The 11,718-nt window shown below is 47.2% G+C and overlaps 1 protein-coding gene and 1 pseudogene across 1 annotated transcript in view; one reads left to right on the plus strand and one right to left on the minus strand.

The window, feature by feature from the left end:
- The window catches only part of LOC149362456 (uncharacterized), a 30,907-nt pseudogene extending 27,173 nt beyond the window's left edge, over window positions 1–3,734 (plus strand).
- A 7,871-nt stretch (window positions 3,735–11,605) lies between these two features.
- LOC149362457 (uncharacterized) overlaps window positions 11,606–11,718 on the minus strand; it is an 84,190-nt gene continuing 84,077 nt past the window's right edge. Inside the window, exon 4 of the mRNA XM_089573064.1 lies at window positions 11,606–11,704. Within this exon, the coding sequence (XP_089429190.1) occupies window positions 11,628–11,704 (77 nt within the window). The 3' untranslated portion in view covers window positions 11,606–11,627. The remainder of the gene's footprint in view (window positions 11,705–11,718) is intronic.

The following is an 11,718-nucleotide window of genomic DNA, read 5'->3' on the forward strand; positions in this document are numbered from 1 at the left end:
GGTTTCGAATGAACAAAGGCGCGTCTAGTGAATATGGTGTCTTCGTTCACTCCCATCTTCCTTCCCTTACCACAAGGTTCAGGTGTCCACCGAGATATGCCAGACAGATACATTTCCTTTCCTCAAAAACCAATTTACTGACGAGCAAGGCGTACAGCCGAACGGGCGATGGTGTTCTGTGGACTCCCTGGCAGCATTGCAAGACGCTGTCGCATTCCACTCTTGAAGGCGACGCCTAACATTATAACCACACATCAGTGACACAAGCAGCAACACTGTGCGGTAAGGCTTTCGCCTCTCCGCACTTTAGGTCAAGAAAGTGCCCCCCTGAATTTTTGCATAAAAAACTACTTCATAAACTCAGTGGTGCTCCAGCCATTTCAAGTTCTGGAGCAATTTTTGGAGCAGAAAAATATCCATTCTGGAGCACATATGTACCAGAACGATAACCCTGGAGCAACATGGGAACAGCATGAACGGAATAAAGGAGTCACAGAGTTTGTTCATAATGAGATAAGGTTCAGCCACGCGTAGCTAGAAAAAAAACAATCACAAAAACAGAGAAAATATTTTAGTAACGCTCACACCGCCTTGCACGCAAGTTCAACCAAGCGTGCATGACTAAAAGTCCATGGAGAGAACACGTTTACTAGAATCACTCTTTTTTCATGTTGGCTCTACAGTTAAACGTGGTCATAACGAAATTTTTCAAAAGTCTGAGATTTTTCTTTACATCCAGGTTTCCGTTACATGTAGGTTTCGCGAAGTGAGTCAAAGGACACTGCAGAATGGGAACCGAAATAAGAAATAAAAGTAGCTGCAATCACCTTGAAAACATTTACACAAAGCAGTGTTACGCGAAAGTCATAAACATGGAGAAACGTTTTGCGATCATGCTGATAGTGCGACTGCAGCAGCAGCTGCCGTGACCTACGCAAGGAGGGGGCACCGCGACCGAGCTGGAGAGGAACGCGTGCGGCCATGCCGCTGCCGTAGACCAACCGCGGAGGTTCCCCGCTGCTCCCTCGCTGTAACAGCCCCAGGAAACGGACTCCTCACCTTGCGTCGCCGGCGATCTCCGCCGTCCCCGCTCCTGACACGCCAGTTATCGGCACCGGAATCACGCGAGCAACCACGCGGCAGTGATGGCCGTGCACTGCTCGTGTCTTTTCTTTTTTGCTATGCCCTATCATTTTTCGCTGCTTTTGAGCATGAACAGTTGTAACGCCACGTGGTATGACGTTCCAAAAGAGAAAGAACCGGAGATGCGCCAACGGCGCTGGAGCACGGCGCGTTGCGTCAACTGCAGCGGCTCGATGCGATCGGCGTTCCTCTCATGTCAGTTCGTGCTTTATCGTCACGGAACTTTCGCGTGGTTCTAACAAATTTTGAGTGGCTCAGCACTAACAGATAGAGGGCGTAGCCAGTTCGTTACATCAAGGTCAACTCTCGCAACACCTTTACTACATGAAGGTCTGAAATATACGCGCTTCAATGAGGGCGGCGATGGTCTTTATGACTAGGCTTCACCGGACGCTCCCTGCTCAGTTTTTTCCCTACGGTTCTCTACAGGAGCCGGCTTCAAAAAATGTGAAGTAACAGCCTCTCCCGAGTTCTTTCCTTCCTCCATAAAAACTGGCTGCTAAACTCTACCACAAGGCAGCCCACCAACCATGGAGGAAGAAAAACTAGGAGGGACCATGACGTCGCAATCTTGAAGCCTAGTCATAAAAAATATAATGGAAAGCATCATGGGAAATATGCCCTCACGTGACAAGGCAGTGGTAGCTCTTAGCCGGATTTCAGTTTCGATTTCGCTCTCTCGCTGTACTAGCAACTGCGCGACCATCTGCTTGTGTTCACTGACGGCTCCGTGGTGAGCGCAAACTGCTCGCTCGCCGCAGCGGCCACCATCCCCGAGCGACGCGTGCGCTGACTGCGGTGCAGTGGAGACATTGGAGCACATGCTCCTTTGCTGTGCCGCTTCTGCAGTGCCACGTCGCGAGATTCTCGCGGCCTGCAGGGTGCTGGGAATCATCCCGGACAGTCTCGAAGCGCTCCTGTGGCCACGCGGCAGTGCGCGCACCCGTGGCAGAACAATGGTGAGCCTCTGTGCGTTCATCGAGCAGGCGGGCTTGACTTCCCGCTCGCTCTTCGCGAGGTAGTGCACGCGTGACACGAACGCTCCGTGGGTGCTACCTCGGACGGTATACGCGGCCGGGCGCCCCACCCCGGCCGCTAGTGCAGTGTGCCGCGCGCGCGATTAGTCCGAGACAGGACGCTACGTGTGCGTGGCTATGTATTACTTTTTTGTAAGCGATTGCGCGCAGCGGCCGGGAGACCCCGCGCAGGGGCAGACGTAAAGCCGCCGGCACTCTCTCTCGACAGCGAGAGAGAGAGAGATATACTTCACTGCTGCATTTCACGTCGGAACCGCGTATGTGCGCGAGCGTATTCGGCACGACTTGTGCCTCGAGAATAGCGGAGAACGGCGAGCCCATGTGCGGGCCGAAGTCCGCCTGCCCGAGAAATAGAATCTTGCGCAGCGCGCCGGAGCGCTCGTTAAACACGTCCGTCCGCCGTGAGCGCTCTGGAAGAGCAGTTTTACCAGATACTGGCCCGGGTACGACATCGGATTGAGCGACAGGACAGTATCATGCGGGCATCCATGCTGGCTAAGACAAGGCTTCAAGTGACGCTTCGTTTTCTTGCCTCCGGTGAGTTACTTTATTTTTGAAAAAAAAAAGCAAATATAGTAGTAACAAGGGATCCCAGTCCGCAGTGAATTAAAATTACGAAGCAGTGATTATGTTGCACTTTTTATTTGCGTCTCATGTGACTTATACAGACCTTTCACATCGTAGCCATTACTTGGCTGTTGAAGCTGAAACAGGTGAGATAAGAAATTGGATTATAAATTATTTAGTGATTGCAGGTCGATGTCACATGATGGTCCATGTATACTAATCTCTTATGGATCATTATAAAGAAAAGCATACAACCTGTGATGAAAATATTAAAATGTGGAGGGAATCGGAATGATGTTCATGCGGAATGATACCAACTCGGGTATACATGAACAGGTTGCAGTCATTCACTTGAATACTGATGTTTTTTTCTTCTGTTGCTGATGAAGCCTTTCCAATGTTTTTTGTAGCAAACTGAAGATGAGGTGCATGACAACGCCTCTACAAGTCATCCCAATTTGGATGATGAGCCTTCAGGCCAGCAACTTGATGACAGCATTTCCGATGCACAACTGCCAAGGCTCCATGATGACACCGATGGGCTTGACAACCATGTGCTAGAGGACCCCGACAAAGACTTGTCAGAATTTATAATAGTGAACTCTGAGTCGAGACTTCCACACCAGAACACTACCCACCTGCAGGCAATGCTGCTTGTTTTAACATTTGTTGTTGCTGCTGGCCTTCCTTGGACACAAGTGGACAGCTTGTTGAAGCTGTTGAATGCGTTGCTTGGCCAGAGCGTCTTCCCATCGACAAAATATGGCTTCAGGAAGTTATGGGATTTGCACAAATCAAGGATGGTGGAAAAAGGAAGCGTTTTCATAACTGTCGACCTCAAGCGTCAGCTACAGTGTCTCTTAAAGAAGTTTGGGGATATAGTTGGCGCAAACCTCCAGAAACTGACAGCTGAATCTCATCAGGGAGCTTATAAGGATATCACAGATGGCCAACTGTACAGAAAGGTCTGCCATCAAAGGAACATGAATTGGAGCGACCTGACTGTTACCGCTAACAGCGATGGATCGCCAGTATTTAAGTCGAGCAAAGGGTCAGTCTGGCCAATTCAAGTAGCGCTTAATGAGCTCCCTCTTCCCCACCATTGGAAGAACATCCGCATCGGCACCATTTGGTTTGCCAAAGGTCACCCACCAACTCACATCTACTTGAAGACATTTGTCGAGAAATTCCACACTATGGGCAGCTTCACATGGTCATTTGCTGCAGTCAACAGCGAATGTGTTGTGCTTATGTGTTGACTCGCCAGCTCGCACTTCACTGGTGAATGCTAAGCAGTACAACGGATACTATGGCTGTTCTTGGTGCCTTCAAAAAGGATCGCTTGTTGATGGTAAGAATTGTTTCAGTCATATTACAAGCTTTGCCTCATCTGCTTTCTGCACACTGTACAGCTCTATAATTTTGTTGCTTAAATGCATTCACATGCAACAAGTTTCACTATTTACTGGTATCCCATGGGGTTGGTATCAACTGTTACCGGTATAAAAATAATGGTTCATATCAGTTTAACCAGGTTGTGTTTTAATGCAATAACAACAACTTGGTGTTGTAGCAACTTGGTGATGCAGGGCCATGCTGATATGACAATCTGTGCTTCCCCATAAAAGCAATGAAAGAAATTTCAGTTAGTTATATTGATTTTAATGGCGCAAAAGCAACTTAGGGAAAGAAATTTCACTTGTGAAGGATTCTCACCCATATGCGGGAGAGACTTGAAGATGGTATGGCAGAGAAAAGGATGGCGAAGTTGCTTGATTGTGACAGCTGTAACTCTGCTGCTTAGTCTTTTCAAGAAATTTTTCTGTTCACATATTCCAGAGACAGAGCCTGACTGAGCCAGGGTATAGCAGCTTTCGACCATAGGGATCACGGGTCTTCTTAAACTCCTCATAAGTATTCTGAAACAAAAGGATGTTGCGGGATGCTTAGTTTACTTTCTAGCAGGCATAATAACAAAGGAAGGACATTTTGCACGTTGGTGAGCAGTCACATCTAGCTTTGTGTTTACCGTGAGAAATATGTGCAGATATGCACAGGGCACTTCTTCCTAGCTATGAGGACATTGGGTGCTGTTAATTATGTGACCAAAATGTCTGTGCTGTCTGTTTAAACTGTTGTGATAGTTTTATTGTCTGATGATCCAAGACGTAAGAGGTGTGAGGACTGGAATCACTGTTGTCACCTGTGGTGCACATGTATGGATTCAGAATGGAAAAAATTGTCACTTGGAAGTTCTATCTTACACAAGCACTCTTGTAAACTTGTGTACCTCTTCCTGCATAAGCTGTGCACATAAAAGGTCAGGAAGATTGACTGTGCCGGTCAGATTCTGTGGTGATGATAATAATTCAGAGCTTTTCATTAGCATCTCTCATATCCTAGGTCTACCTCTTGGAAGTTGGGTTCTGCAGTGAAAAATATGGTATGCAAGCTCCACAAGTTGACCTATTGCCCTTGTACATATGCTGAGTGTAACATGAAGAGCCTAATTTTGTAAAATGGGCTTGTGCATTGATTAAAGGTAAATATGGTACCATTGCATGTAGTTTAAATTATTGTAGCGTTTCATAACCATCACATACATGTCCATGTCGTTCCCTCCTGTCTGTTCTTTAGCATGTATTTCTTTGTTTAGTATGCATAGTACTATAACAAATTATCTGTCATTTCTTTTTTCAGGCACTCTGAAGTATATCATGGAGGGGCGCGATATGGTGGAGCGATGCCACGACACGGTGTACAGTGCAATGAAACTTGCAGCCAGGCGAGACCGTCCTGTGGATGGCTTAAAGGGCTTGTCAGCCGTCGCAGCCCTCAGCACATTGGACCTGGTGTGGGGATTTCCACCGGACTACATGCACTGTATACTCGAAGGTGTCACATCACAGCTTATGGAACTTTGGCTGTGTTCACCAGGAAGTGCCTGGCACATTGGGAATCGTGTGAGAGAGTTGAATGACCGCCTGTTGAAAATTCGGCCGCCAATTTCTTTCACCAGACTGCCAAGGCCAGTAACTGAGTGCTCGTTTTGGAAGGCTACAGAATGGAGATATTGGCTTCTTTATTACAGTGCACCTTGCCTCTTCAATATACTCCCGCAGAGATATTTCACACATTTCTGCCTTCTTGCACAGAGTTTATTTTTACTCTTACAAGCAAGTGTTGAAGAGACAGATATTTTTTGTGCCGAAAGGCTTCTTGTGCAGTTTGTTGAGCAGATGCCAGTTCTCTATGGTGAACACACCCTGACATTCAATGTGCACCAACTTGTGCACCTTGCAAAATCTGTGCGTATGACTGGGCCACTGTGGGCAACCTCTACCTTCCCATTTGAAGGACGGAATGGTGACATTCTGAAGCTGGTTTCTGCAGCGAAAGGTGTGGCACATCAAATAGCAGAGTGCTTCATCATGCGAGAGGCGCAGAAGTCCCTGAAGCGTCTGGTACTACTGCCACCCTTCCTGAACAAGCAGCAAAGGCTGATCGCAGGAAAGCAAGGCAATAAGCTCCAGTCAGGAGTATCAGGTGCGCCATTGCAGCCTGGCAGTCTTGAATGCCATGTTCTGGATTTGATCACCCAGACCATTGGTGCTGTGCCCAGTATGAGTGAATACCTCAGGGCACGTATTAAAGGGATCACTGTACATAGTGCCAGTTATAACAGGACCGAGAAAACGTGCTCTGAATACATTCTAACAGACGATGGCAAGTTCTTGCAAGTGATCAAAATCTTTTTGGTGGAAAACAGTATCTTCTTACTCTGCCAAGAACTAATTACCGAGGAAAGCTTTATGCCTTTCATGTTTACTGCCGAACACCCTCCGACTGATGTTGGGTTGTGCCTAATTTGTGAGCAGGGACAAATTTAAATTGGCTTATAGCCAATTTAAATTTGGCTATAAGCCAAATTTAAACTCATACTGGGCACAGCACCAATGGTCTGGGCGATGAAATCCAGAACATGGCATGGCAAGGACAAGAACTGCAAAGCATGATCAATCAGTTAGAGAGGCACAGCAGAACAGTGGGGCTAAAAATTAACATGCAGAAAACCAAAGTAATGTTCAACAGCCTAGCAAGGGAACAGCAGTTCGCAATTGGTAGCGAGGTGCTGGAAGTAGTAAGAGAATATGTCTACTTAGGGCAGGTAGTGACCGCAGATCCGGATCACGAGAGGGAAATAACTAGAAGAATAAGAATGGGGTGGAGCGCATATGGCCGGTTATCTCAGATCATGAATGGCAGTTTACCAATATCCCTCAAGAGAAAAGTATACAACAGCTGTATCTTACCGGTATTCACCTATGGGGCAGAAACGTGGAGGCTAACAAAGAGGGTTCAGCTTAAGTTAACAACGCAGCGAATGGAAAGGAAAATGATAGGTGTAACGTTAAGAGATCGGAAGAGGGTGGAGTGGGTGAGAGAACAAACGCGGGTTAATGACATCCTAGTTGAAATCAAGAGGAAGAAATGGGCTTGGGCAGGGCATGTAATGCAAAGGCAAGATAACCGCTGGTCCTTAAGGGTAACGGAGTGGATTTCAAGAGAGGGGAAACGTAGCAGGGGATGGCAGAAAGTTAAGTGGACGGATGAGATCACGAACTTTGCGGGCATACGGTGGCTGCAGCTGGCAAAGGACAGGGTTAATTGGAGAGACATGGGAGAGGCCTTTGCCCTGCAGTGGGTGTAGTCAGGCTGATGATGATGATAGCCAATCTCTGCGACGCTGCGTACGACCAGAAGTTTTCCATGTCCGTATAAAGCCCTACTATGCATGCTCAAGGACACAGTTCCCACACTCAGTGTTTTTTTTGCACAGTCCATTTTATTTGTTTGTAGTCTTATGTTTTAAAGCATTGGGTTGATGCTTCTTTGAGAGGGGAGTAATTCCGCAAACCTTTGTAGTGTTTGTTTATTCTTCAGTGTTGCCGGTGCGCCGCTTTATCGCTTTGGCTGTGATGCAAGACGCGACCAGATTTCTTGATTGATCGCATCCTGGCGGAGCCGCTTCTACGCTGTTGCAGAATGTTCTAGTAACTTTGCACGCTTTCTCGAAAGTTTGCTAGCAGCTTTAAATTCAGCATGGCCAAGAGTGGTGGGCATTCTGTCCAACGACCGCAGAGTTCGCCTTTTGCTACTCCGCCGCGGAGTCATTCAGTTCTTTGCTTGTGCAAGTCAACACAAAAAGAGTTTCATTTAGAAGACATTTTTGCTGTCTTCCTGCTCTCCGGACTGCAGTCACCACTCTGTGACAATATTTGCCTCAGTTGTATAGAAGGTGTGCACCTTTTGCTGCATATGTCATTTGAAGTTTATTTCCCTGTGCTGTTCTTGATTATTGTGAAACACCTCTGGATCTCTGTGCTGCACTGTTATAGGTCATTGTATATAGAAGCATTCTGTCTAATGTCCAATCTGTAGTCCTGTTTGTAATTACTGAAGCTGAATGTGGCTTGTAATCGCATTTTTCATATGCCATATTTGGCCTAAGGTTCAAATGTACGTGTGTTGGTTTGTTATCTGAGTTTATTATCTGAGGTTTGTTAAAAGCACGCTTGATTTGTAGTGTAAATAAAGAATTATGGTGTTGATATCTAATTTTCACATATGTTTATGAAAACACGTTAGGAGGTAACCTTCATTATCATTCTACTCAACATTGTTTCACAGAGGTTATTAGATCTAGAAGGGCAACCTTCTGCTGCATACGTTCTGCTTGAATTGGTATGTTGAGGCATTTGCATCAGCACATAACATCCAATGAAGCAAGTTTAGGCATGCTTAAGCATGAAACACTGCTGCCCTTTGCTTTACCTGAAAAATGGTTGGTATAGTTCTATACTGCACTTCGTGATCAGGGTGACAGGCGCGTTCGACAAGAAGTCCAGATTAGGATGGATGCACTCTACCAATATTTGTCTCTGCTGTGCATGCCCCCAAACTGAAGTAAACTAAATGAGGTACTGCAGTGTAGTTGTATATGTTTACAACAGCACACTAACTTCCTGTGTGTGTCAGCCAGAATGTAGTTGATTGGTGTCCAAACCTTGATGCCTGTTCAAAGTGTTTTGCATGCCAGAATTAACCAACCCACTCTGAAGTGCAATTGACGACCAAAACAGTGTGCACACCACAACCCATGCAGTCTGGTGTATACACTACAGCACACTAACACTGCATGCTGTCGACACCAAAATACACCAATCAAGTGTGGTGTGCACTCTACAACACGCCAACCCATTGTGGTGTTCCCCGCAGGGGGGCGTCTGCAGCATGCAGACTTGGTGAGTGGCGACACCACGGGGTTAACCCGAGCATCCGCAGGGACATCCCCGCAGGGGGATGACGGTGAACAATGCGTCACCACGGACCCGAGCATCCGCGCTTAGCCGTGCGTGGCATCGGCGTGTCCGGAGAAAAGGGGATCCTGGTGGTTGAGCCGATGCCGAGCGTTTGGACCCTTAAGGCCCCTCGGCGGAGGCAACACACCACTTTGGCCCCAGCTTCCTGTAGACGACACCTCCGGCCTGACCCAACCGGGGGAAATCGGCAGTCGCCTTTTCCTGTCCGCCCCTCTATCTTTCACTTTCCTATTTCCTTTCTTACAACTTTCCTGTATCCTCCTCTCTTCTTCGTTTTTTCCTCTTTTTCCTGGCGGCGAGGGTTAACCGTGTGTGACCAACTACCCTGAGTTGAGTCATATTAGGTTATAGTTAAGGTGTACAGCTGGCGTGGGCAGGACTTTCTTTCAAGTTCCTGTCGCGTCCCCTTGTTGGGCTCCATGGTGGGTGGCTGGCACCATGACCGAAAAACCTTAAATTTTTATGGCTCCCCCCCTTTCGAAACCTGATCGCTCTCTCAAGAGAGGGCGGAGCGAAGCAGAGTACTTTTTTCCCAAAAAGAAACCAACATTTGCCAAATTCCATGTCGTCCACAGTGAAGTGCAAGATAAACAGGCCAGAATTCTATCCCCCTTCATGGTATCGAAATGCTTAACAGAGGCTTTGGGCCCCGGCTACAAAGTATCAAAAATGGCCAGCGGCGATCTATTGCTGGAACTCCGAGATAATGTTCAAACTTCCAAACTCGCAAACATAGTGTGTATGCGGGAGACGCCTGTCTCCATCACAGCACACCGATCCCTCAACACTGTCCGTGGCGTCATCTCAGAAAATGATTTTCTACATCTCACGGAGAAAGAAATGCTGGAAGGCCTTTCCGATCAAAACGTCATTGATGTGTACCGAATCGAAACCCGCAAGGACAACAAAGAAATAGATACCAAACACCTCGTCCTGACTTTCAACACATGCACATTGCCAGAAACCATCGACGTTGGATACCTCAAAGTAAATGTTAGACACTATATCCCTAACCCCCGAAGATGCTTTAACTGTCAGAGGTTTGACCACGGCTCACAGAGTTGCCGCGGCCGCAAAACTTGCGCGAAATGTGCATCAAAAGACCACCATTCTGAGGAATGTGACGCAGCTCTACGCTGCGCTAACTGTGAAGGAGACCATGCTGCGTACTCCAGGGCATGTCCGTCCTGGAAGAAGGGGAAAGAAATAATCACCATAAAACAAAGGAAAATATATCATTTCGAGAAGCAAGAAAGCGATTCGCAGTCACGAACACTTTCTCTTTCCCAGCGAAACCAAACTTCGCTGATGTGGTGCGCAGGGGCGTAGCACCATGCAGCACTCCGGCACCTGCCACGGCCACTTCCACGGCGCCTGTGGCAGGGCCATCCACGCCCCAGGCAGAGACAGCGAAGGCTGCTCTGCCAACCCCAAAGCAGGGAATGCCGGCCGATGGGCCAGCATCCCGCAGGACTTCGCCCCGTCGGGGGAGGCCTGAAACGTCTTCCAGCACCTCCGATGAGGTGATGGATCTAACCCCCAGCCCGCCTGCTTTACAGCGGCGGAACAGCTCCCTTGAGCGAAAGAAGGATAGGGCCCTCATAACGGGCCCAGAAAATAAGTAAACACTTTATTGTTCCTACCCCAAACATAAACATGGCTTTTCTAGTTCAGTGGAACTGTAGAGGATGGTTGAGGAATTACAATGATATAACAGATATTTTAGCGTCAATGTTGCCTGTAGCTTTATGTCTACAGGAAACAAATCTTGGTCCACAACACATGAATATCCTGAACCATTATAAAACATTTAGACGAGATCGCGAGCAGGCAAATAGACTCTCAAGTGGCGTCGCGATTGTCGTTCAACGCGGTGTCCCTGCTCAAGAGATCAGACTCAAAACAAAACTGGAGGCAGTTGCGGTCAGCATTGTCAGCTACAAAACTATAACTATCTGTTCAGTGGGCCAGCAAGGTATGATTCAGGGCTCATAATTGGTGATTGTCATTGGGCCTTGCCTGCACTTTTGTGCCAGCCAATAAATTTTTCTGGGTTCACTAAGTGCGTGCAGCCTGATATACCACTGATGAAAGCCCTTGCCATTTTATATGCATGACCACCATTGCTTTAATAAGTTTCACACAGACATGTCACCTTTTTAAACATAGTCGATTTGAAGCAGCCAGTTTGGTATGAGACAAGGATGTACTGTGAACTTCAGCTTAGAATACAGCAAAGGAGTGTAAATTGGAGAATGCTGAATGGTGTCAACTACATGTTATGGAAGTGGCCCTCTCAACCAGTCATGTTAAGTTGTTTGCATGTTTGCAAGTGCCCCCTGTTCTGCTGATAGTGTCCCTCGAAACTATTTTTAAGGCATGTCCCATGCAGTTTTGCTGGTTAGCTTGCACATTTCAATTTCAGTGATACTGAAAACTGTCAGCAAGGGTTTATGTGCTCTGTTAACAGCGAAGTAGAGTGATAGTTACTTTATCCTCAGTGCCGCTTACTTTGCAGGAGTAATGGTGAGAGGACTGCAACAGGGTGTCCGGCCTGCAGCTGTAGGTGCAAGGCTGTGAAAAAGATA

This window comes from Amblyomma mixtum, chromosome 2 (assembly GCF_055824585.1).
Source record: "Amblyomma mixtum isolate Tamu chromosome 2, ASM5582458v1, whole genome shotgun sequence".
Taxonomy (NCBI): Eukaryota; Metazoa; Arthropoda; class Arachnida; order Ixodida; family Ixodidae; genus Amblyomma; species Amblyomma mixtum.